General features: G+C 38.5%; 1 protein-coding gene across 1 annotated transcript in view; it reads left to right on the top strand.

The window, feature by feature from the left end:
* Positions 1 to 25,944, top strand: part of ATAD5 (ATPase family AAA domain containing 5) — a 29,510-nt gene that overhangs the window by 1,003 nt on the left and 2,563 nt on the right. Inside the window, exons 2-21 of the mRNA XM_087710321.1 lie at positions 843 to 2,485; positions 3,074 to 3,128; positions 4,234 to 4,404; positions 5,672 to 5,795; positions 6,595 to 6,673; positions 7,353 to 7,534; positions 8,070 to 8,230; positions 9,179 to 9,323; positions 9,634 to 9,789; positions 11,525 to 11,621; positions 12,785 to 12,864; positions 13,162 to 13,307; positions 13,390 to 13,540; positions 14,955 to 15,116; positions 16,731 to 16,843; positions 17,598 to 17,691; positions 19,751 to 19,815; positions 21,084 to 21,249; positions 23,302 to 23,480; positions 25,029 to 25,855. Of these exons, the coding sequence (XP_087566447.1) occupies positions 843 to 2,485; positions 3,074 to 3,128; positions 4,234 to 4,404; positions 5,672 to 5,795; positions 6,595 to 6,673; positions 7,353 to 7,534; positions 8,070 to 8,230; positions 9,179 to 9,323; positions 9,634 to 9,789; positions 11,525 to 11,621; positions 12,785 to 12,864; positions 13,162 to 13,307; positions 13,390 to 13,540; positions 14,955 to 15,116; positions 16,731 to 16,843; positions 17,598 to 17,691; positions 19,751 to 19,815; positions 21,084 to 21,249; positions 23,302 to 23,480; positions 25,029 to 25,855 (4,796 nt within the window). The remainder of the gene's footprint in view (positions 1 to 842; positions 2,486 to 3,073; positions 3,129 to 4,233; positions 4,405 to 5,671; positions 5,796 to 6,594; positions 6,674 to 7,352; positions 7,535 to 8,069; positions 8,231 to 9,178; positions 9,324 to 9,633; positions 9,790 to 11,524; positions 11,622 to 12,784; positions 12,865 to 13,161; positions 13,308 to 13,389; positions 13,541 to 14,954; positions 15,117 to 16,730; positions 16,844 to 17,597; positions 17,692 to 19,750; positions 19,816 to 21,083; positions 21,250 to 23,301; positions 23,481 to 25,028; positions 25,856 to 25,944) is intronic.

The raw sequence follows: 25,944 nt of genomic DNA, 5'->3' as shown, positions 1-25,944 counted from the left end.
GCTCCCATCCATATTTTTGTTTAAATAGGTATGGCTACTTTGTTCTTCTTGACTCATGAAAAAGAAATTAGGAAAGCAATCTGCTGTAATACAAAAGCTAGTCCACAACTTACAATGGCAATTGGTATCAGGTTTCCCATTGCTAAGCAAGGCAACTAAGCAATTAAGTGATTCGTGCTCAATTTCATGTCCTTTTTTGCCATGGTTGTTGAATGAATCCCTGTAGTTGTTACGGGAATCCAGCTTCTCCCACTGGCTTTGCTTGTCGGATATCAGCTGGGAAGGTCACAAATGATGACTACATGAGCCAGAAATGCTGCAACCGGTGTAAACACATGCCAATTGCCAAATACCCAAATTTTGATCACATGACTGTGGGGATGCTGTGACAGTAGTAAATGTGAGGACCAGCTGTAAATCACTTTTTTCAGTGCGGTTGTAACTTTGAATGGGTCACTAAACAAAAGTCAATGATTATCTACACTATATGTCTGTCCAGTTTTTTCTTCATTTTTGTGCACTGGCATTAATAATTCAGCTGGAAGTTGGTCTAGGTTCTCCAAATTAAAGCCTGAATGTGTTGCCTGTTAACAAGAAGACATGTCTGAAATAAATAATATGTGCTTTAAGCTGCAAAAAGATGTGATGTTTGCAGTCCCCAAATGTTTTAAAACATCTTTGTGGTCATAAATCCAAAGCACTGCGCAACACTTAAAAATAATGCCATGGGTTTGTGAGTTATATGCTGAAAATCTTTAAAAACAATTCCAAAGTGAATATCACCTTGATGAGATACTACATTTGCATTTTATTGTACTTATATCTACGCTCTTTCTTTATAGTCATGTACAAAACGGAAGGAAGACAACATTTCTATTAAAGCAATTACCAATTATTTTTCGCCATTGGGGAAAAATGTTGAGAGTGTATTGTCACCACCAAAGTCTAATAATATAATGGATTATTTTAAAAAAACTTCTATAAATGAGAAAGCTCCATCACCTCTACTGGAGCAAGAAAGCAAAGCAAACGTATCGCTGGAAAATTCTTCAAAGCCTCCATCGAAACTTAAGTCGAGAGGAAAGCGGAATAAATTAAAAACTGATAAAACGCCTGAGCCTTTGGTAGAAGTGAATAAAGATAATGATAAAGAAACACCCAATCCACAAGAAGAAAACTCTAAGGCTAGTTTCATGAATCACAATGATATTGCATTGATTGACCTCACAAATGAAGAACAGGCATTAAATGTTTGTGGTGAAGGCCTTCTCAATAAAGTTAGTTATAAGAATGAGGAAAGAAAATCTAAAATAATAAAAAGCAATACAAAAAAATTAAAAAGAAGGAAACCTAAGAATGAAATGGACTTGTTTGAAAATTCTATCCCTGAGACACAGACAAAGGATTCACATAAAGAAACTAATAAACAAATTGCGTCTGTCACTGAATCAGAAAATAAAACTGTAGTGCTTACTCTGGATCCTGAGCCTAGAGCACCAATGACATCATACAATACTGTCACTGTATCATTTGAAGACTTCTTAAAAAGCCAAGGAGAAGACTTCGAACAGATTCCAAGAAAACAGACACCTGATGATTTTGTTGCCTTGGATAAAACAGATGTTGATCAAGATACTCAAGATTTGCCACTTAAGAAAGTAACTGTCCTCGCCCAAATTCATTCTGTCCCTCCAAAATCTCTCCGGTCCCAGAAAATTGCCTCTATTTTTGTAAACCCAAAAAGGAAAGCCAAAGTAAAAAAGAGTTCAGCTTCCTCAGAAATGGAGTATATTGAACAGGTGACTCAAAAAAGAAAGTCCAATGTGGTGATTGCGGAAGAGGAGTTAGAACTGGCAGTATTAGAAAGTGCAGGCTCAGAGAGTGTGAAATCGAAATGCACTGCAGAAGAACGATACCAATTTATGAAAGCTTTTAGGCAGCCAGGGGCAGATGTCGTGAAAAATGGAGCTAAAAGGGGACCTAGTAAGCAGAAAGATGTTGAAGAAAAACTAGCAAGCCACAAATTAGAAGAGGAAGAATGCGAAGATGAGTCTAACCAAAAACCGGCAAATAATGTATTGATGGCTTATGATAGTGGCCCTGCCCATGACATTATGAAAAAATGTGATCGCACCAGAGTAAGAAATAAATCCAAAAAGCGGAAGGGCATAGTGGAAGCAAAAGAGAAGGCTTTCAATATTAATGATAACCAGAATAATAATGCCCATGGTCCAATTAATAGGACAACACCAACTGAGAAAGAAACAGAGTTTTCTCAAAAAAGTAAGAGATTGAGAAGACATTGTCGGCAAAAGAGAAGCCAGAGTACACCAGAAAAAGCCATGGTTTCACAGCCTGTTACTGAAAATCCACCAGATGCTTGCCCTCTGCAGACTTCGACTCCTAAAACAAAGCGATCCTTTAAAAATGACTTGTATACAGCTGAAGTGATAACTGAGCCCTTTGATTCAAACAGCCCAATAAGGTAATGTTATTTTTACATATTAATAGAATAGAATAGAATAGAATAACAGAGTTGGAAGGAACCTTGGAGGTCTTCTAGTCCAACCCCCTGCCTAGACAGGAAACCCTATAGCATTTCAGACAAATGGTTATCCAACATCTTCTTAAAAACTTCCAGTGTTGGAGCATTCACAACTTTTGGAGGAAAGTTGTTCCACTGATTAATTGTTCTAACTGTAAGGAAATTTCTCCTCAGTTCTAAGTTGCTTCTCTCCTTGATTGGTTTTAACCATTGCTTCTTGTTCTTGTCAGGTGCTTTGGAGAATAGCTTGACTCCCTCTTCTTTGTGGGAGCCCCTGAGATATTGGAGCTCTACTATCATGTCTCCCCTAGTCCTTCTTTTCATTAAACTAGACATACCCAGTTCCTGCAACCGTTCTTCATATGTTTTAGCCTCCAGTCCCCTAATCCCCTAATATTTTAAGAGTAAAAGTAATGATTGTTACATAATTTTGTCTGGAAATAGAAATTTATCAGGGTTTCAAAACATACTAAAGTTGCATTTCTTTAAAAAGTTTAACATTATGGGGTGGGTTTTTTTTTTATACAGGATGAAGTTCACCCGAATTAATACCTCAGACAGATCTGCGCATCAGAATGTAAAGGTATGATAAATCTGAATGAAAGCATCATTGTAAAAAGTTAAGGTTAGAAAGCTGGATTTCAAATGTGAAAATGACCTTTGAATGATGTATGAAAATTAAGCCTCTTAAACCCATGAAAAATATAAGGTTTGCACAGGCCTATTTTCACACTTCATGGAAAATATTTACACTAAGCTAAGGTTGCCATTCTTATGATCATGTAACTTAAATTTTCAATTACGTGCATTATCTTGTGGTCAAATAATATACTTAGAGAATGAATGGGCAGAGTAATGAAAGCAAATTTGAGGCATTTACTGATCTTGCTGCACTTAGACATTTTGCAAATGAGTATACTGGCTCCTTCAGTAGAATGCTTGGAAATTTGTATATGTATATACCATATAAAAAGCACCTGAGTATAAGACGCACCAAGATTTTGAAGAGGCAAATTTTTTAAAAAAGGTTTTGCACTCTGCAGACCTCCCAAAAACTGCCTGTTTTTCGTGAAAACGGGCCCGGTTTATTTTTTTCAAAAAACGGTATGAATCGCCTTTAGGAGGTTGGTAGATTGCTCCTGGGCGGTGGGGGAGGGAGGGCAAAAACAAGCAAAAATCAACCTGTTTTTCATGAAAACTGGCCTCTTTTTTTTTTCAAAAAAAGGGCATGCATAGCCCTTAGGAGACTTATAGAGTGCTCCTGAGGGCTGGGAGAGCAAAAATGAGCAAAAATGCTCCATTTTTCGCTAATTTCTGCTTGCCCCCACCCCCAGGAGCAATCTGAAAGCCTCCTAAAGGCTATGCACGGCCATTTTGGTGAAGGGTCTGGGGTTTCTGGAGGCAAAAAAAATACTGTATTCAGTGTATAAGGCGCACCCAGGTTTTCACCCTCTTTTTTGAGGGAAAAAGGTGCAACTTATACTCTGAAAAATACGGTATGTGCAATGTACACATTTGTTATAACTGTCTAATTATTTTCATGTTTTACACCATATCAGAGGTCTACTTAATATGTAGCATTAATACTGTTCATTATAGTCAGAGGTATCTTATAGGAAGGAAAAACACAGGAATGAGTGCATGTATTTCAGCTCACAGCTGTTAATTATTTTTTATTTTTGTGGTAGATGAATTCAACTTCTAATAATATTTTCAAAGCAAAGAAATTGGTTGAGAAAGCAAAGGCTGTACAGCATAATCGAATATCAAGAACCATGGAAGAAGCATTCCATATATCTTTAAGACGCTCTTCCAGACAACGGGCTCTTGCTGAAAAGAAACATTTAGAAAAAATAGAAGTAAGTCTGTTGAGTTCACTGATTTATGTAATCATAGTTTTGCTGTTGAAATTAACTGAAATGTTTCCTGTTGAGTTTGAAATAACTTAATAAAGTTGCTTTGCTTTACATGTTTCATTTTACATTCATTTGAAGTTTAATTATAGCAAAAAAAGCAATAGAAACTTTACAACCAGCCCAAGTGTTTTCTAAGTTACAATAAGTAGATTTGGAGAGCACAATAACATGAAAGCATGCCATATATTATTTTTTACCTATATTATTGTGTTACTATAAATCTTGATACATTATTTCAATACAGTATACTTAAATTATTAATATTCTATTATTTAAGTACCTTAGAGTATTGAACATAGAGAAGAAGAAAGAAAAACTAGATATCCTATCAATATAAGTTACCGCTTAGGACATTGATGTTACCAGCATTATGATTATTTAGCTTTTTCATTCAAAACTAACTATAACATTGGAAATAAGGAGAAGAAGGAAGAGCATATATTAAGATATTTGTTCTGTAAGAAAGGTTGCAATTTTAAGCTTATTTTTTGGATGTTTGCTCTTACTTAGTGGCTTTTTTCTTAGTGGCAGTTAGAAACCAGCTGTCCATTGTTTATTTTGGTCTTACTGAGTCATCTGCTGGGGTCTTCTTTAGTCCTCAAACCAGAGAGCATCCCTTTCATTCATTGTAGATTTGTTATGGGGATAGCATCTGTTACTTAGGCCTAGAACTCCTTGAAGAGAACATGATAAAACTGATCCACACATATGCTGATATGTTCATGATAAATCATGTTTGTAATGATTTGCTACATTTATTATATATGCCAGGGTGGTGCAGTGGTTAGAATGCAGTATTGCAGGTTAATTCCATTCACTGCTAGGAATTTGATCCTGGCAGGACTCAAGGTTGACTCAACTTTTCATCCTTCCAAGGTTGGTAAAATGAGGATCCTGATTGTTGGGGAAAATATTCTGACTTTGTAAATTATTTAGAGACAGCTGTAAAGAACTGTGAAGTGGTATATTGGCCATGGAGCTATAATGTGCCCTGAGCTCCATGGCCTTACTAACATTGCATGAAATATAAAGACATATTAATTTACCAGAGAATTTATGCATCAAAGGTTAGGAAATTTCAACAATTATTGGGGGAAAAACAAGGGAGCAAGTTGATGAAGTATGCACCTACACATCACCAACAGGCAATCAAAGATTCCTCCAGTCTTTGAGTGGTAATAATAATTTGTTAATGTTTGTTTTTATGCAGAACTCCCAGGCTCTGGATTCAGGCACTGTGTCAGACCACATAGAAAATCCCAAAAAACTCCAAAGTGTAAATGATGTATTGGGGAAAAGAACCAAATTTGGGAAGGCAACTAAGAAGTCAAATGGTAATAAATGTTACTTATCTATATATATAAAAGTAAAATACCACTCACACAGCATCATGAAATTTCCAGAACTGTAAAGCCTACAAACTTGAAATTGGGCACGTATGTTTCTCTTGGCTTCTAGGTGCTCGCTAAGAAAGGATTTTTCAAAATGACCATCAGATCATTAGTATTTCTTTTATTATTATTAACACACTCTGATGTTAAGGAGTTAGACGTTCTACTCCCCCTCCCCACCTGAAAAGAACTCTGTTCCAACTGCCGCTTGGGCATGGATGTGGCCAGCGTGTGACTCATCCGGCCTGTGGGCTGGCAGTTTAGACATTCTACTCCCCTCCCTACCTGAAAAACGCTCTGATGGTGTTAGACTGAGGGAAAGAAGGGGATAAGATAGGAGAGGTCTCTGTGGGGCAAGCCTGAGGGAGAGAAGGGGAGGGAAAGGAGCCTGATCACATAGTTTTGTAACGGAGCACAGGTATCCAGCTAGTTTACAATATGTTCAGTGATTACAACAGAGACAAGCAAAGTGAGATCTGTGATTATAAACACTGTCCCTTTGTAATTGTGCAAATAACAGCCATAAATTTGCTGGCTAAGATAGAGCCGTAATTAAAAAGAGAAAATTAGAGGAGCCTTTGTCACTGTGTAAAATTGTGTAATAGTGCCTGGAAAGATTCATAAAAATGAATGATTAATTAAGAGATTTTCATTTCTCTTACATTGTTTCATTACTAGAGTAAGATTAAAGTGTTGCCTATCCATAATTTAATAGTAATTTAGCAATATGTTTTCTTTAAAGGGAAGGAGAAAATGTCTTTGGCAATTAGGAAAAAAAATAAAAAATCTACAGATGCTGCAGTTATTGTTATCAAATCCAGGTCAGTCCATTATCATTACATGGAATAACGATATAACTATGGGCGTTACTCTGTCTCTAAATTAAATTGAAAATTGCATTTTGCTAGTATTTATTTGTTGAGCCTGAAGTCTCTTGATTCAAAAATGTGTAGCTTCAGTTAGTGCTCAGACACACGTTTGATAGACGCAATACAAGCATGCGCACTGGCCAGCTGACAGGGCAGCTCCTCACGTGCCCTAACAAATGGCTCTGCGTGCCATCTGTGGCATTCGTGCCATAGGTTCGCCATCAAGGCCCTACACCATTCTAGACTAGTGGCTGACCATAGGATGCTGGAAACAGTTGTAAATGCAGGCGCATTGGTAAGCACCTGAAATGTGAACACATATCTGCGGGATGGCGTATCACAACTTCAGTCATAAATACTTTTTGGGAAGACTGTTATAACTTTGGTCACTAAGGGAGCAATTATAAATTGAGGACTAACTATGGTCTTGCAAATAGGGAACATTTGAAACTCCCTTTTGGTTATACATTGCAGGGGGAGGTCATTTTTGTTTTCAACACCCCCCCCCCTTTTTTTTTTTTTTACTGATCTCATTGATTATTCTTAGTAAGCTTCTTCGGATCTTTACAAACAGCATTGCTGTAATCAGTTGCTGTGTACTGAAGCTATTTTTGGTTGTCATTTTCATTAGTGAAGATGAGTCTGAAAACTCGCAAGATTACACAGAGGTCAAAGCAAAACGTGAATTTTTAATGAGCGGTTTGCCAGAATCTTTAAAGAAAAAGATTGCAAAAAAAGCAGCGGTGTTGGAAGCATATTCGGCAGCTAATTCCTGTTTTCAAAAAGTGATCCATGTTCAGCAGAAGGACAATGGTGAGTGCTGATCTTTTGAAGTTTTTCTAATAACTATTAAGTTATTGAATGTTTTCACTTTAAGGGGTGGTTTATGGACACATTTAGTACATTAAATGTTCTTATTTGATTATGTGATTATTTTGTGTTTATGGAAGTATTTTACATCAGAATCTTAGTACTTTGGGGGAATAAGATACCAGATATTAAGAAAACATAGCCAAAGAAGAGACTAGAAATATAAAAGTAGGTTGTATAGGAGTGAAAACTGCTAAGTGCGTAGTAATGTTGCATCTGTGTTATTAGGCAAGCCAACCAATGAGTTTTTGCTTAGAGAACTTAATAGTCAGGTGTTTATTTTGTGCTTAAGTTCATTTCATTAGAGTGAGTCTTTTTATATAATATTGATTTCTGCAGTACTTTGTCTAGCTTTCTCCTGAGACACTTGTTAATTATCAATGATGAATGAATATTGCCGCATTATTTGATTTTCCTATAATTTCTATTCAAGAATAACTTTCTAAAAGTCGTTACTTGAATTTTTATTCTTTTGTAGGATGCTTGATGTGGAGATTGGCACCACCGTCTTGTCGCTTCTTTACTAGACTTAAGGATGTGAATTCTGAAGTAACTGATGTGGCAAAACTTACTCTTTCCCTGGGTGAACTCTCAGTTTTAACTACGCAACTTAATGGCAATGATTCTGCAGTTGTGGTGGTTAGTATTTTTTCATCATTTTTATGACCATTTTGAGTAAACATGGTGACACTTAAAACACAAAATAGAGAACTAGGATTCTCACTGTTGTTTGCAAATTACATGCTAGTGCAGCTGCCTGATTGCTCCTGCTTCGTTTCTCCCAGTGGTGAAAATAGTTTTCATAACCATAGAAATTCAGCAAGAAAGTTTAATGACTTTTGATTTGCCTTTTCTTATAAATCAGGAATTATAAGCAAAGTTAGTCCTTGTCTTTAGGTTCTTACTTACTGGATTTTACATTTTAGAAATGTCTTACTGGGGTTTAGGGAAGTTTTGGTAGAATTATATATGTGATTTTACTGACATAAGAACAATATTATATGGAATGGCATTTATTAAATTAAGGTAAAATAACTTTCATTGTCATTTATCTGTATACACATCAGCACACATTAAAATGAAATTCCAATGCCTGACTCTTGAAAGAACAATGTCACCAATCCAAGGATACCAACAATACTAATATAACAGCAGCAGCACAAAAATTAAAGTTATATGTTGCCGAACTCTTAATGACGGTTGGGCACCTTATCAATTGCTAAAACATTTAAAAATAAAGAACAGTATAAAAAAGACAGAAACAGCACAAGACCAAAGATAGCAAGAGAAAATACAGAGAGAGGGAGGGAGCGAGGGAGGAAGGAAGGAAGGAAAATATCAGTCATTCCTCTCCAAAGGATTACATTTAACCAGGAATGATGAATCAAAATTCATAGGAATCATGACTTAAAGTTGTATATGAATGATGCATGTGAACAAATTTTATGTGAAAATTTTTATTGTTGAAGTGAATTTTATTACCACATATACTACATAGTGTCTTGAGACTATTGTGTTCTTTTCAAACAATCGTTAATTACCAGAAATATTAAGTATGCAAGCAATATATATATTTTTTATTTGCAGCCATCTGGATGGCGACCAGTGTTTTCCAAAACGCAGAGGGATGTTTTGTTGGAAGAGATTCAATCTTTCAATGCTCAGTTTCCAGTGAAACCATTTTTTGATCTACTTTGGAAAAAACAAGCTCCTCCTGAAAACAATAAACAAGGTTGGCAGTATGTGTAATTAAAGTTATTGTGTAGATAATGCAAAATATATGGATTTACTGAGAAGTAAAAGCTTTAATTGAGGGAAATATATTCTCCAGAAAAATTGATATTAGACAGTCCTGGGGGATTCACCTAATTCTCAATAGATTCATTTTGAAAGCACAGGTAGCTGAAAGAGAATGCTAAAATATGCACAGAACTATACAATATTTAAGACTATAGTCCTATTATCTTTTGGTTAGGTTAAATATTGATGCTAGAAATGCACAGAGATATGACATCTTGCTGTTTTTCTCTCTCTGTAACCAGTAAATAAATGTGAATCTGTTAATTCTGAAACAATCACAGTTGAAGTTCAGAAAGAAGGCAAACGGAAACGAAACAATGAAGATCGCAAATGCAAAAGAAAGAGCCGGAAGGAAAAATCAGGGCTTGAATTATCAAAAAGCCCTTCCCAGATACCAGGTGCGAAACCAAGTGGTGAAGAAAATAGCTTCATAATAGATATGGATAAGGTGAAAGAATTTGAGATGAAAATAACAGAAGATTCTCAGTCTGGATGCTTTAGAAGATAGAATAGAATAGAATAGAATAGAATTCTTTATTGGCCAAGTGTGATTGGACACAGAAGGAATTTGTCTTTGGTGCACATAAAAGACAAGATACATTCGTCACGAATCATAAGGTACAACACTTAATGATAGCCATAGGGTATAAATAAGCAATCAAATCATACTAGGAAATAATATCAATATAAATCGTAAGGATACAAGCAACAAAGTTACAGTCATACAGTCATAAGTGGGAGGAGATGGGTGATAGGAACGATGAGAAGACTAATATAGTAATAGTGATGCAGACTTAGTAAATAGTTTGACAGTGTTGAGGGAAATATTTGTTTAGCAGAGTGATGGCGATCGGGGAAAAACTGTCCTTGTGTCTACTTGTCTTGGTGTGCAGTGCTCTATAGCGTCATTTTGTGGGTAGGAGTTGAAACAATTTATGTCCAGGATATGAGGGGTCTGTAAATATTTTCACGGCCCTCTTTTGGACTCGTGCAGTGCCTCAATAGAAGGCAGGTTGACAGTAATTGTTCTTTCTGCAGTCTGATTATCCTCTGAAGTCTGTGTCTGCCTTGTTGGGTTGCAGAGCCAAACCAGACAGTTATAGAGGTGCAGATGACAGACTCAGATCTCTGTGTAATTCATAAAGCTAGAACTTCCCTTGTTTTTTTTCAACCAGAAATATATTAAAGGTAGTCCTTGACTTAGGACCATAATTGACCCCAAAATGTCCATTGTTGAACAAGACAGCTTTTAAGTGAATTTTTCCACATTGTATGACTTTTCTAGCCATAGATGTTAAGTGAATCATTGCAATTGCAATTGTTAAGTGAATCTGGCTTCCTCGTTGACTTGGTTTGTCCGAGCTGATCATGTGGCCCTGGAGCACATAAATTCATGCCAGTTGCCAAGCGTCTGAATTTTGATCACCTGACTATGGGGATACTACAGTGATCAGCGGTTCTAAGTCGCTAAATGAATGGCTGTAAGTCGAGGACTGCTTGTATAGAAAACTTCATTATTGAAGAGATTGATGAGACCTAAATTGGCTAATGCACTGCATGCTCCAGAGAATTGTAATGGGAAAGTATAAAATGAACAGCAAACTAGGAAGATAATTAACAATCAATTCCCAGACATTCCTTCTGCTACAGCAGTATAATGTTGAATCTACGATGCTGCCATTTTAATTATTTATTTAGTTATAAATCTTAAGCAATTTTAAATTGTGCTATCTCAGTTAATCTACACTTCCAATAATTTATGAATTTAGATTAATCAAACTTGTCCTTTTCTCTGAAAACCTCTTGTTAATATTCACAATTTCTTATCGAAAGAAGAAAATTGCTATCTGTTTCATGAATCTGATTTGTTTAAAGTGATAGCTAAAATTAACTGCTGTTTTAGATTCAGATATTAAACTTTGATTAATTGAAGACAGAATGAAACTTCAAGTCGTGACGCTTGGTATAATGTCAGAATGCAGTGTGCTTGTTAGAGCAACGATATATTAACTTTAATGATTAGAATTCAAACCTTTACTTGAGCTAGAGAAGTGCTAGGTTTTGATGTAATAAATGCATGAGGCATCTTAAAACAACTTTATTTTCATGCCTACTTTATTTTCATGCCTACAGATTTTGCAGGTGAAGATACGCTTTGGACCGAAAAATACCAGCCACAAAACTCCAGTGAACTTATAGGCAACATAGAAGCAATTAAAAAGCTACATAGGTCAGAAATCACTTTTAAAAAAAATATAAATGATAGCCAGCCCTTCGAGGTGGTCAAGACAAGAAACCAATACCATGAGTACTAACGCTACTTTTACTTTCTATTTGTCATAACAGACTCCTGCAAGTCTGAGAGCCCATCTCTCCCCACTTGCCTTTCCTTTTCAGGGAGGGTCTCTCTTGAGAGGTTTACCACTCTTCCATTCTTTCTGTTGACAGAAGTTGCTATTCAGAGCGTTGTATTGGCTATGGTTCTTTCTCCTCCTGCCTCAAGGGTATTCCCCCAAGCAATTACAATATTTCCGTGATGGCGAACCTATGGCATGCGTGCCTAAAGTGGCATGCGGAGCCATGTCGCCTGGCACCCGTGGCTTTGCCTGTCCCTTTTCCGGGTTTCAGGTACGCATGCGCACACGATGATCAGCTGGCCTTCCTGCGTGCGGCAGTGCCGGAAACTGGAAGCGCTGGTCTTCCATTCTCCAGCATGAGCATGTGCGCTGGCCAGCTGATTGTCGTATGTGCATACGCACAAGTAACCGGAAGACATGCCCCCTGGGAAGCAGCCCTGAGGAGCATACCTGCGTTCCCTCAGTACCAAAAAGGTTTGCCCTCACTGCAATAGTTGTTATACCTGGTTCTCTCACTGTATCATTTATCTATCAATATCTTATCTGTCAATATCCATCCACCCATACAGCCTTTTAGAAACTGGAGGGTTTAAAATAAGAATGTACATGGTTCCCTCAAGCTATGACCACAATTGAGCCCAAGATTTATGTTGCTAAGTGAAAAATGTGTGAAGTGAGTTTTGCCCCATTTTACAACTTTTCTTGCCACATTTGTTAAGTGAATCGCTGCAGTTGTTTAAATTAAATCTGGTTTCCCCATTGACTTCGCTTGTCAGAAGTTCGCAGAAGGGGATCACATGACCCTGGGACACTGCAACCGTCATAAATATGAGTCAGCTGCTAAAGTGTCCAGATTCGGGTCACATAACCATGGGGATACTGCAGTGGTCGTAAGTGTGAAAAATGGGCATAAGTCACTTTTTCCAGTGTCATCGTAACTTCGAACGGTCACTAAACGTACTATTGTAAGTGGAGGACTGACTACCTGCATTGCTGTGGATGATGATGAAGGTGGCATTCTCTTTATTTTTATTAGATGGCTGTGTGAATGGAAGAGAAAAGCCAGTTGGGAAGAAAACAGGACACAAAAAGAAAAGAAGAATGGCAGCAAAGATGGTATATTGGAAACTTTCCCCATTCTTTAAAATAAAATGTATCAGGCTTACTGTAATTGTTAATGCGAGCTATAGCAAGAGCCTAGAAGGGGTATACATTTGGTGTAAAAGATTGTTGATTAATTTGATCTTTGGAGGGTTTTGTTTCCTCCTACCTTTCGTTTTTTCTCATGGAATGTTAGGACATACATTATGAAATGAATATGGATAATGAATCCAAGAATTAAAAACCGGTCCAGGGTTACATGCTCAAGTTAAGGACTGATTTTATTGCCTGTGCCGTTCTGTAACTGGACAGACTCCTCGGAGCATCTGGACTTCGTAGACGACACATCAGTCAGCGATGAAGAGAACGTTTTGTGCAACACCATGTTGCTCATTGGACCCCCGGGGATAGGGAAGACGGCAGCCGTCTACGCTTGCGCACAGGAGCTTGGCTTCAAGGTTTGTGCTAGTGGCAAATAGAGTAGAAGGGTGTTATGCCGTTGTGTTATGAACTTATCTGTTCTTTACCATTACCTTGCAGATATTTGAAGTGAATGCTTCTTGCCAACGCAGCGGAAGGCAGATTCTCTCACAATTAAAAGAAGCTACTCAGTCTCACCAGGTGAACAAACAAGGTGTACATGCTCATAAGCCGTGCTTCTTTAACCATTACAGCAGCACTAAGTCTCCAAGTAAGATATTTCTTCTTCTTCTTCTTCTTTTGCACAGTCATTAAAAGGAAAGGATGGAGCAATTACAATTGTTATTTGACATAAAATAACTGTGTTATAGCTGTATATTTAGAGAGGGACGATTTCAGTCTTACCTGATCAATTACCATTTATCTCTGTTGCACTGCACCAGGGGTGTCAAACTCAAGTCCTGGAGGCCGGAACCGGCCCGGCTTGCGGGGCCACCCTGGAAACGATGAAGGACTGGCCCTCAATGCTTCTGCCAGCAAAAATGGGCTCCCGAGCTCTGTTTTCACTGGCAGTGGTTTGTAGGAGGCTGTGGCAGCCGAAAACAGAGCTATTTATAAATAGCTCAAGGCAGTGAACATACCTATACCCCTTCCTCCTCCTCCTCCTCCAACAACCCTGTGAGGTGATATCAGAGAGAGGGACTTCCCCAAATCACCCAGTTAACTTTCATGCCTAAGGCAAGACTAGAACTCACAATCTCCTGGTTTCTAGCCCAATGCCTTAATCCCATGATGGCGAACAGGTGGCACACGGAGCCATTTCTGAGGGCACACAAGGCGTTGCCCTGTCAGCATGTGCGCCCATGGGGAGGGTGAAAAATAGCCCAATGCGCAAACCGGAAGTGAACTTCCGGTTTGCGTGTTGGGTCGTTTTTCATCCTCCGCAGTCTCCTAGAAAGTCCCTGAGGCCTGGGGAAGACGAAAAACAGACCTACTAGAAGTCGGAAAACGGGCTGTCTCTGGCCTCCGGGGGGACAGGGAGGCCGTTTTCACCCTCACCAAGCTCCTAGAAAGCCTCTGGAGCCTGGGGAGGGCGAAAAAGAGACTTACCGGCCCTTGATCACTAGATCAAACTCACTCTGCTATCAACACATGTAGAGTCGTGCTAAATATCATTAAACCAAGCAGAGAGCCAGTTTAGTGTGATGGTTACAGGCACTAGTGTCAATTAGAAACCAGGAGACTCCAAGTTCTAATTCTGCTTTAATGATAGAACCAGCTGAGTGACTCTTAGCCCTAGGAAGGAGAAGGCACTGGCAAAATAGTTCTGATAATCTTGCCAAAAAACCTGCAGGCACTTGTGCAGGCAGTTGCCAGGAATCAACCCTGACTTGAAAGCACAACCTCATTTCTCCCCACCACCACCCACCCCCAAACAAAAAAAACCCTAACAGCACCATCCCTGAGCTACGTTTAATTTTAACAATAATTACAACTAATTCAGCTCAGCCCTATGTACCTCTTAGGATGTGGCCCTCAGTGTGCTTCCCAAAGGCCAAGTGCAGCCTCTTTCGAGATAGATTCCTTTGGAAATAGCAGATTTATATTAAGGAAAAGAGTTCTCCTTGTAATATGAACGCTAATGTTTTCCAGTTGTAAGTTTATGTATAAATTTGCTGTTGTAGAGAAACAGTCTCCCAAAAAAGAGTGGTCCCCAAGGAAGTTTTCAGGTTCACCCAGGAAAGTTGGATCAAAACAAAGCTTAATGCCCAAAACGCTCGACAACTATTTTAAATTAACTTCCAAACTGAAGAACCAAGAAGAAAAAGTACCAAGGAGCAATAAAGGTAAATTTTACCGTAGGATAAAATATATGTTTTCTTTAGAAATAAAGTACTGAGTGCGCTAATTTGCTTTGTAAAAAAATTGAATTAGGTACAATGAGTGATCTGTTAGCTGCTATGGAGGTTGAGAACTTGTAGCATGTGATCTTTGGGTATGAGGGAAATACGATTTCTCTGTCCTTTTTTTTCTTTTTAAACAGAATCAAAACCTCTATTTGAAGCCTTGTAGATGTTGTGTATAATTTGCTATGTAGGGGGGCTGCACTTAAAAATCAGCCACGAAACTGTTCTACTTCTCTTGGGTTGGCAACAGAAAATTCCTGACATCCCTACTTGGTGCACAAAAAGCATCAACGCTGAACTTACAAATATTTTTTAAAAAAATATGGCTAAAATCATCAGTATTCTCACCTGACATAAGCAAGATGTCAGTCAGAGTGTCAAAATCTTGCAAGATTTGGCAGCCTTCATATCTCAGGTGAAATTCCCAATCTTTTTTTTTCCCAACTCAATGCCAAGTGTCTATGCAAGATTGAATACTGCTGTTTCTTTGATTGAACAATTCCATTTAAAGGGAGCCAGAAAGCAGACTTTCCCTCTTTCACAGTCTCTGTCTTCTGGAACAATATTCCCCAAAGATCCATTTAATCATATACCCATAGTGTTCTGGAAGTCGCCCTGTCCCTGAAACTAATTAAATGAAAAAATAAATAAATATTTGTGTTGCCTTACGAGTTAGATTTCCTGCTGTTGACCTGTATGAGGTATAACATATCCCTGCTGCCATTTGTTTTCTTCAGCTACTATATATTGTCAGTTTCTGTATAGGTAGTCCTCAATGTACGGCCACAATTAAGCCCAAAATTCCTGTGGCTAAAATGAACATATTTTAAGTGAGTTTTGTCCCATTGTTCCACCTTTTTTGCTCAATTCTGCCTTCCCTAGTCCCCAGGAGCTCTCTAAAAGCTTCCTAGAGGCTATGCAAGGCCATTTTAGTGAAGGGGCGGGGTTTTGGGACGCAAAAAATGCTGTATTAAGTGTGTAAGATGCACCCAGATTTTCAGCCTCTTTTTTGAGGGGGAAAGGTGCGTCTTATACTCTGAAAAATACGGTAATAATTACATAAAAGAAAGGATCAACTGACTGACTACATAGACCTATGTAATGGATATAAAATGTAATTGTTGAAAGATCTAATCACTATATGGAAACATTTATGCCAGAAATGTCCCACTATGTCCAATGTTTTTAATGTTTATCTAATAAAAAACTTTTTATAATATATATGTATATATATTTTATATATGAGTCAATTGCCAAGTTTCAGAATTTTGATCACCTAACTATGGAAATGCTGCAATGGTCATAAGTTTGAAAAATGGTCCTAAGTCACTTTTCTCAGGTTTGTTGTAACTGTGAACAGTCACTAAATGAACTGTTGTAAGTCCACCTAATCTAACTATCCACAATTGTATTATATGTCATTGTAAAATTAAGCTTTCATTGCAAGGGAGCCATAATTTTGTTGACATATTTTAAGGAAATTTTACATCCCATTATTGCATTACTTTTTTTCCTTTCTGATACAAATCAGATTGTACTTTTTTCTTCACACAGAAAATAGGAAAAGCTTAACTGAAAAGAAACCAGAGTTAAAATCAGGAGAAAGGAGAAACAAGGAAGAAGAATCCAGTAATAAATGTGCAACTTCTCTTATTCTTTTTGAAGAGGTAATATTAAATGCAAGTCCTATTCTCTCTGCTACTATCCTGAATAAAGGAAAAAGGACAAAGTCTGTCTCAGTTTTTAAAAATTAATTAATTGCTAAATATATGGCTACCCAGCTCTCACATAGTGACTTTGGGTGGCTTACAACATTTTTAATTATTAATATATTAATATATTTTTATATTTATTAATTCAGAATGTAGATACAATACAATACAATAGCAGAGTTGGAAGGGACCTTGGAGGTCTTCTAGTCCAACCCCCTGCCTAGGCAGGAAATCCTATACCGTTTCAGACAAATGGCTATCCAACATCATCTTAAAGACTTCCAGGGTTGGGGCATTCACAACTTCTGGAGGCAAGCTGTTCCACTGATTAATTGTTCTAATGGTCAGGAAATTTCTTTTCAGTTCTAAATTACTTCTCTCCTTGATTAGTTTCCACCCATTGCTTCTTGTCCTACCCTCAGGTGCTTTGGAGAATAGTTTGACTCCCTCTTCTTTGTGGCAGCCCCTGAGATATTGGAACACTGCTATCATGTCTCCCCTAGTCCTTCTTTTCATTAAACTAGACATACTCAGTTCTTGCAACTGTTCTTCAGATTCCACTCAAATTTTGTTATTTCCAATAAATAGAATCCTAGTGATTCTAAATAATACTCTGTTTGATTTACCATTGCACTTAAGTTACTTTTCAGGTCCTATAGTTGAGGGCTACCTATATACAACAATTAGAAACATGTTTCAATTCTCCTAGGTTGATATAATATTTGATGAAGATACTGGCTTTCTAAATGCAGTAAAGACCTTCATGAGCACTACCAAGAGACCTGTCATTCTAACCACCAATGGTAGGCAAATGTTAATTTTGTAATTTTTCAGCTGTCTGGTTGCTTTAATCTTACATTAAATATCCATTTTGAAGACATTGTTCTAGGATTTAATTAAAACAATTGTTTGAACTCTTTTAACTTCAAGAGGACAGTTCCAAAAATGAACTGCCTAGCTACTGTTTTGTGCATTGAAAGAATATTACGGTTCCTTCGGGCAACAGTTTCTTTCATCAATACATTTTGAGGTCTAGTGCATAAATTAAGTAATCAGCCGTGGGGTGACTGTGGGTGCCAGAGCATAATCTTGTCCTTCCCCCAGAGCAGTTTTCAGGGTCCCAAAATTTAAGTTTAAAAAAGATCTGTAGCATTTGCATGTTGGAATTTCCTCATGAGATGTTTTGAGATTTTGGACAAGAGTGCCAGAATCCTGTCAGATTGGATCAGTGGTGGCCTTCAAAAATTGGAGCAACGGGTTCGCTCCCCTGTTGCTGGATGGGCGCAGCCTAGTTGGCCTCCTGCACCAGGGCGGCGGGGGGGGTGTTTTTTGCCCTCCCCAGACTCCAGAGGTTTTCTTCGAGCCTCCAGGAGGGCGAAAACTGCTTCCTCCTGGCTCCAGGGGCTGGAACAGGCCCGTTTTGGACTTTCAGAACCTCTGGTAGGCCCATTTTCCCCCTCCCCGAGTCTCCACGTAGGCCTTGCACTTACCTGGCATGATGAGCGTGGTGACTCCAGGGAGAGGAGTCACCTGGCCAGTCAGAGGTGGCCTTTGGGAGTTTGCCGAACTGGGCAGAATCCTAGCTAGAGGCTTGTGCGAATCCACAGTAGCCCACCCCTGGATTGGATGATCTTTGCAGCGTTTGCCCATTTATCTATTTTTTTTTCTTTGTCTATTTTTATTTTGGCTCCAAGCAATCTTTGAAGAATAGATTTCCGATTAGGCACCATAGTTTTTATGGACATTAACTTCTAAGTTAAAGAATGAATTCCCTTCCCTTATTTATTTAGGACTCCACTAGCTTCATCCTAGCAAAGTGAATCTTTATTAATCAACCAGATATCTTCTCACATAATTTGGTCTAAGAAACATCAAGAGTTGTTGGAAGTAAGGTTTGTCACTGTGAGACAATGTTTTGCAATTGCAAAATGAAATCTGATTTTCTAATATGTTGTTTGTTGTCCAGAGAAATAGTTTTGTAAGTGCCGTTTTCAAAAACAAAACAAACATCCTGTGCTCTTTGTTGAGGGTCCCCCAGATGGTATTATCAAGTGTTTCCCCCTCAGGAATAGTACAAAATTCTGAGAGGGTATTACCAAGGCACTTAATCAGGACCAAAACAGAAATTTTAATGTTCTTTAATGTTCAGGGAAATAAGCATTTTGCTGTAAATTGATTGTTCCATGTTTTCTAATCCATTTTAACTTTATCAGCAAACTTATTTCCTCCTCTATATCATGAGTCTAAATGGTACTGTGCCCTAAATGGTACTGTATGGCCATATAGTTAAGGTAGGGTAAAAATGGATATTTTCTTTTTGTATGTATGGCCAAGTAAGGAAAATTTGAGTGAAAATATTGTATATGGAAAACATATTTATTCTGGTAAGTGTGCACTCAAAAGGCCTGAGATTTCTATGTATCTTAATTTACTATTAGGATACTAATAGCACTTAGACTTATATACCACTTCATAGTGCTATGCAGCCCTCTCTTAAGCGGTTTACAGAGTCAGCCTATTCCTCCCAACAATTTGGCTCCTCATTTTGCCGGAAGGATGAAAGGCGGAGTCAACCTTGAGCCAGTCAAGATCACGACTCACCTGGCATAGACAAATGGCTATTATGTTATTAACCAGTTATGGCAGTGAATCTTATGCTTTTTCCATTTATTGGGTGCCTATATTCTTATTACAATAGTAATTAAGTTCAGTGACCTCAAATGTGCTGAATATTTCTACATAACCACTGTAAAGGGGATACTTTAATGCTAGCTTTCTATTTTTTCCTATCTGTCTTATAAAAACAAAAATAATTCTGTATGACAAAATGGTAAACGCCTTTATTATGAATCTTTTGTGTAGATCCATTGTTCAGTGAAACATTTGATGGCTGCTTTGAGCAAATCACTTTCAGAGTACCTTCTTTGGTAAGTTTTTTAATTCTGGAATTCCAGAAATGTTGCTTATAGTTTCTTATGATAAACCTGTATCAGGTAAAACTGTAATTATAATTTAATGCAACTATTTTATGACAGTACCCAGAAAATGTCATCCATTCAATTAATGTGCAGAAAGACATTACAGATTATTTTCACAGATAGTCCTCGACTTACGACTACAATTGAGCCCAAATTTTTTTATTGCTAAGCAAGATAGTTTTGCCCCATTTTATGACCTTTTTTGCCACAGCTATTAAATGAATCACTGCAGTTTTCAGGTACTAGCTTGATTATTATCGTATCCTTTCATATTTTCTGTTGTATTTTCCTCCGATGTTTCTTCATTTTTGGGACAGAGAGCTCTGTCTTTCAGCTTTCCACACTGCTAGGGTTTATTTTTAAAGTCAGCACTACAGAATTACACAATAATCTAATACAATATATATAAAATAAAGGCAGAGATTACATTAGAGAAGATATTTATAGGTGGCTCTCAATTTACTGGTCACGTATGGCCTTCAAAACAAAAAAACCCTGATATTCCACTGCTTTAAAAGTCTTTTTGGGTTGGTTTTCCAGATGAAAGCCAGCTTTTGTGCTATGAAATTAGTTTTTATTTATCTGCATTGCAACGTTCAACACTCTACATATCAAAATTGTCAAATTTTTCATTATAATGTACAGTATATGCTATCTAGGGATGTGGTGGCTCAGTGGCTAAGACGGTCGGCAATTCGGTGGTTCGAATTCCTAGTGCTGTGCAACGGAATAAGCTCCCATTACTTGTCCCAGCTTCTGCCAACCTAGCAGTTGAAAAACTCGTAAAAAGTGCAAGTAGAAAAATAGGAACCACCTTTGGTGGGAAGGTAACAGCATTCCGTGCACCTTCGGCCTTTAATCATGTCGGCCACATGACCACGGAGACGTCTTCAGAAAGCACTGGCTCTTTGGCTTTGAAACAGAAATGAGCACTCCCCCCTAGAGCCGGAAACAACTAGTATGCATGTGCGGGAAAACCTTTACCTTTACCTATATGCTATTTATTGCATAATAAGGATTTAAAAACAGTGCATTGTATAACAAGATTGTTAATTATAGAAACGTGGAAATGAACATCTAACATCACACTTTCTAATTGGCTTAGTACCTATTTTTAACAACACTAGCAAATAAATATAATTTGTAATCTTGCAATAGAGCATTCTTTGATATGTTTACTACAGGCAAGTGTTGTCAATCTTTTCATTTGTATTTAGATAAATGTGGCTAGCTATCTCCAAGTTCTGTGTTTGGCCGAGAATTTAAGAACCGATATCAGAGACTTTGCTGCCTTGTTAACTGTGAATAACTGTGACATCAGGCAGAGTATTCTATACTTACAGTTTTGGGTCCAGAGCGGTGGTGGTTACATGAAAGAAAAAGGTATGGCAGTCTATCATAATTACAACTCATTTAAAACTGAATGGAATTTATATGAGCCTTTTACTTTGCCTGGGCCAGATTACCGTATTTTTCAGACTATAAGACGCAATGGTGTACAAGACCCACCAAGATTTCGAAGAGGTAAGTAAGAAAAAGATTTTGCCTTCCCTCAGCCCTCAGCAGCATTCTGCAGGCTTCAGCAATGCTGAGGCAAGGCAAAAAGGCTCCTCTTTTTAGAAACGGGGGTTGCCTTGCCCCAGCCCTGCTGAAGCCTGCAGAGTGCTGCTGGGGGCTGAGAGAATGCAAAAAAGACTCTTTTTTGCGAAAAACGGCCCATTTTTTGCAAAAATGGGAAGCAGGGGCAGGGCTTTTGTGTGTAAGACGCACCAACATTTCCACGCTCTTAGGGTTGTGGAACGGTGCGTCTTATACTCTGAAAAATACGGTAAGTGAAGAGGAATTGTCTTGGGTTGCATATGAAATATATATTATAATTTAACTACATGAACTTTTAACATTATTATATGATTTATGATCTCGTGGGGGCAGAGGTGTGTTTCACATAATTTTATTACTAGTTCATCATGCAACGAAACTCTGAGCGTGCATGCTCGCTTTGTGAGCATGGGCAGTCTTCCGTGTATGCGCTTTGCTCATGTGTGTGGCTTGTACGCATGCGCACAGCTTAGAAAATGTGGCGAAATAGGATGACATAGAGCCGGGGCAGGTCGCCACTACCAATTCACCCGAACTGGCTGAATACCACCACTGTGTGGGCACAACAATACTAGCTGCCCAGGGCCTCATGTGGCCCTTGGGCCATGGGATGACTACTCCTGGTTTAAGCTTTTGCTTAAACACATTTATAGTATCAAATTCCAATACAAAGTAGAGTCATGGTAGTGCAGTGGTTAAAATGCAGTATTGCAGGCTAATTCTGCTGACTGCCAATTCAATCCTAATTGGCTCAAAGTTGACTCAGCCCTCCATTCTTCCAAGATTGGTAAAATAAGGACCTGGATTGTTAGGGGTAATATATGCTGACTGTAAACCGCTTAGAGAAGGGTGTAAAAGCACTCTGAAATGGTATGTAAGTCTAAGTGCTATTGCTATATATAAGACACGTTTTACTGTGTTGGCCTCTAAATAGATTATGAGAAGAGAAAAAGCAGAGATCAGGGAACAGAATGAGGTTTGCAGAAATGTGACCGTGTGAATATGAGATGGAATTACTGATATATAACCAAAGTAGAAGGGTAAAATTCTAGCCAACGTTACTCAAAGCAATTAATCTGAGGGGCAGATTATCCCTTGTGTGGGATGGTTGAATGTATCTGACTATGTGATTACAAGTCTAGTAATAATTTGGTAGTAGAGATAGAACTTTATTTGTAGTCATCCCATAAAGCCTGCAAACCATCCAGCCCCCTCCAGTTTACCTTGAAGTTGTTCCTTTAGGATCTGTCCCCAGAAAGTTTTCCAAAATCAGGAGGTCAAAACTGCAGCACATCTTTTATTTAGCTCTGATATACTTAAGATGCCATAGTTACTGTATTTTTAGAGTATAAGACGCACCCTTTCCCCCCCAAAAAGAGGGTGAAAATCTGGGTGTGTCTTATACACTGAATACAGCATTTTTGGCCTACCGAGACCCCGCCCCTTCATAAAAATGGACATGAAGAGGGTTTGGGAGGTCTGCAAAGTGTTCTTGGGGGCTGTGGAGGGGGAAATGAGCAAAAAATGGCCCATTTTTTGCTTGTTTTTGCCCCCCCTCCAGCCCCCAGGAGCAATTTGCAGGCCTCTCAAACTCTCTGCATGCCCCGTTTTTCACAAAAAATGAGGCGTGCCGAGGGTTTAGGAGACCTGCAAAGTGCAAAAACTTTTTTAAAAAATTTACCTCTTCAAAATCTTGGTGCAGCTTATACTCCAGTGCGGCTTATACTCCGAAAAATACAGTAAGTGAGGTCAAATATACCAGTCTGTCTAGAATTTGAAGTAAATTGATGGTCTTTTGCTGAGCTCAATATTGAGGTACAAAAATCTTTTGTACAGGGAACAGGACAGAGATCAAGGGCATACAACAGAACGTTTCCATCGAAAAATCAACGAGCTCCAATTCAAGGCAACCCATTCTTGAGGATATTCCAAAATGTAGTACTGGCTGCACTGAGAATCTTCTTGGATTGAAGAACATATTTTTGCCTTCAGAAGATTTGTTCTCATTTCTTAAGGTACATTTACTAGAATGTTTAACAAGAAATGAACCTTCAGCCAAATGTTGCAACCTGGATATTGCTAGGCCCATCCATTTGCTCTCTCTTATTTTTCCCTCAGCTGTATTACATGGTCAGTGAACAAGGGAGCCTCACCGGACTTAGGTTAAAAAAGGGCTATGTATATATAGCCACCTAGGCTTTGGTACAAATAGTCCTCGACTTACGACAATTGAACCCAAAATTTCCATTGCTAAGGAGAGTCGCCAAGCCCATGTTTTTCCCCATCTGACCACCTTTCTTGCCACAGTTGTTAAGCGAGACACTGCAGTTGTTAAATTAGTAAAACGGTTCTTAAGCAAATCTGGTTGCTCTGTTGACTTTGCTTGTCACCAAAGGGGATTACGTGACTCCAGGACACTGCAACCATCATAAATGTGAGTCAATTGCCAAGGGACTAAATTTTGATCAAGTAACCATGGAGATCCTGCAACAACGGTTGTTAAGGGTGGCCATAAGTCACTTTTTTCAGCACTGTTGTAACTGAACAGTCACCAAATGAATAGTTGTAGGATGAGGAATGCTTGTTCTTTTGCTGGTCTGCTAATTAGCTACTTCCGCTCACAGGGGGGAGTGGTTTGAGTCAGGGCTTCACTTTTAAAAGACAGTTCCTTTTCCTAATGCATTGGGTTTCTTCCATCCCCACCCCACCCAACCTCACAAATCCAAACCAACATTTTTATGCATTTACAGCAGGGGTCACCAACCTTTTGGACCTCAGGGACCACTAAATTCATAATTTTAAATCCCGTGGACCACTGGTATGAATTATTGACAAGATGGGGTCCTTCAGGCACTTAGCTTGGCCACCTGTTAGCAGAGAGAAGCGCCCGGGGTCAATCCTAGGTTTACTGTGGATTGCAGCTAGGAATCTTAAATGTGCCAAGAATGAATGTTTGTCTTGTAGCCATCCTGAGCACTAGAGCCAGCCTGACTCCCTCCCATTGACTTTTGTTCATGGGAGCACCCCGGGAAGGTCACAAATAGTAATCACACGACCTTGTGACACTGCAATGGTTATAAATGTGAGGACTGGTTGTAAGTCATTTTTCAACACAGTGGTAACTTCAAAGCAGTGGTGGGTTTCCATTATTTTTACTATTAGTTTGCTCGTGTGTGCGCACAACGCTTGTGCACATGTGCAGAAACATCTGGGAGGGTAGGTGGAGCCTCCTGCCTCCACCACTACCGGTTCACCCGATCCGGGCCTAGCTGGGAACAACCCACTTCTGCTTCAAAGGTGTTTAAATGAATAGATGTACGTCCATGACTACCTGTATGAATAAAAGGTCATTTAAAAGACAGAAATTATAACAAATTTAATTCTACAGAATTAAGTAACCACATTTGAAAATTACTTTTTAAAAACTCAAAATGTCCTTTTCTGGCAGATTTTGTGTATCTGATTTTATTAACTATTTCTGGCATGATTAAAGACAGCCCTTAAAATCAAGTAGGCTCCAAATCTCTTTTTCATTAATGATAATGAACATGTTTTCTCTACAGCATGAAATCGGAACAAAAGAAGACTGGAATAAACTGATACATCTGCTCACAGAATTCCAGATGAGGAATACGGACTTAACTTATAGCAACCTTGAAATCATCTCATCATTGCCTCTTAATATAATTCCAGAAGCAATTGAAATAGCCAGTCCTGCATGTAGCTTTATTGCAGAAAAGGCATTGAGTAGTACGTGCATTGAGATTGACTGCTTAGAGGGAGCCCCTCCTGTGAAAAAGGCTAAACGATCAAAATGTCAGAAAAAAATAGCTGTATTGGAGGATAGCGATTTATTTGAACGTGAATTAAATTACTCTGGGTTTGTTACACTGTCCCCTGACACAAGCGCTTCATGCTTAGAACAAACAGGCCCAGCGGAACCTATGAATGTTGGCCCAGTGGCACCGAAGGATGGGACATCTGTCAGTGCAAAAGATTCTGTATTGGTATCCCAATGTTTAAATTCCTTAACTGAATACCTGGACAATATGTCTCTCTTGGATTGTTGTTTCACTGAACCCACCCAGGCATCAAAGCAGGCCAGCAAATATGGAGATTTTATTTGGACTAAGGGGAAGATAAAAAACGGTCTCTCTGATGAATTTAGTGTGGAGCACACTGACTGGTGGAGTTCTCAAAGCTTTTGTGAACTAAAAGCAACAATGGAGGCATTAAGTTTTAACAAATGCTCTAAGAGCATTTTAAAAATCATGGAAAATTGCTTGAACTGTACTAAAACTCTTGGGAAGAATGAATTTGAAGAACTCACTCTCCATGTTTCAAAAGAACGAGCTGATTTATACTTTGGCCAGTCAGCAGCTAATTCCAGGTTAAGTCAAAACTTTTTCTTAGATTTTAAAGCATGAAATGGGGGGAAAGTGTCCTTACCATGTAAAGCAGAAGAACCTAAAGAGAACA

The sequence above is a fragment of the Thamnophis sirtalis genome, unplaced genomic scaffold, assembly GCF_051295495.1.
Source record: "Thamnophis sirtalis isolate CommonGarterSnake01/CBP01778 unplaced genomic scaffold, rThaSir2_p1.2 scaffold_3, whole genome shotgun sequence".
Classification (NCBI taxonomy): Eukaryota; Metazoa; Chordata; class Lepidosauria; order Squamata; family Natricidae; genus Thamnophis; species Thamnophis sirtalis.
This window is presented reverse-complemented; position numbering and strand designations above follow the sequence as displayed.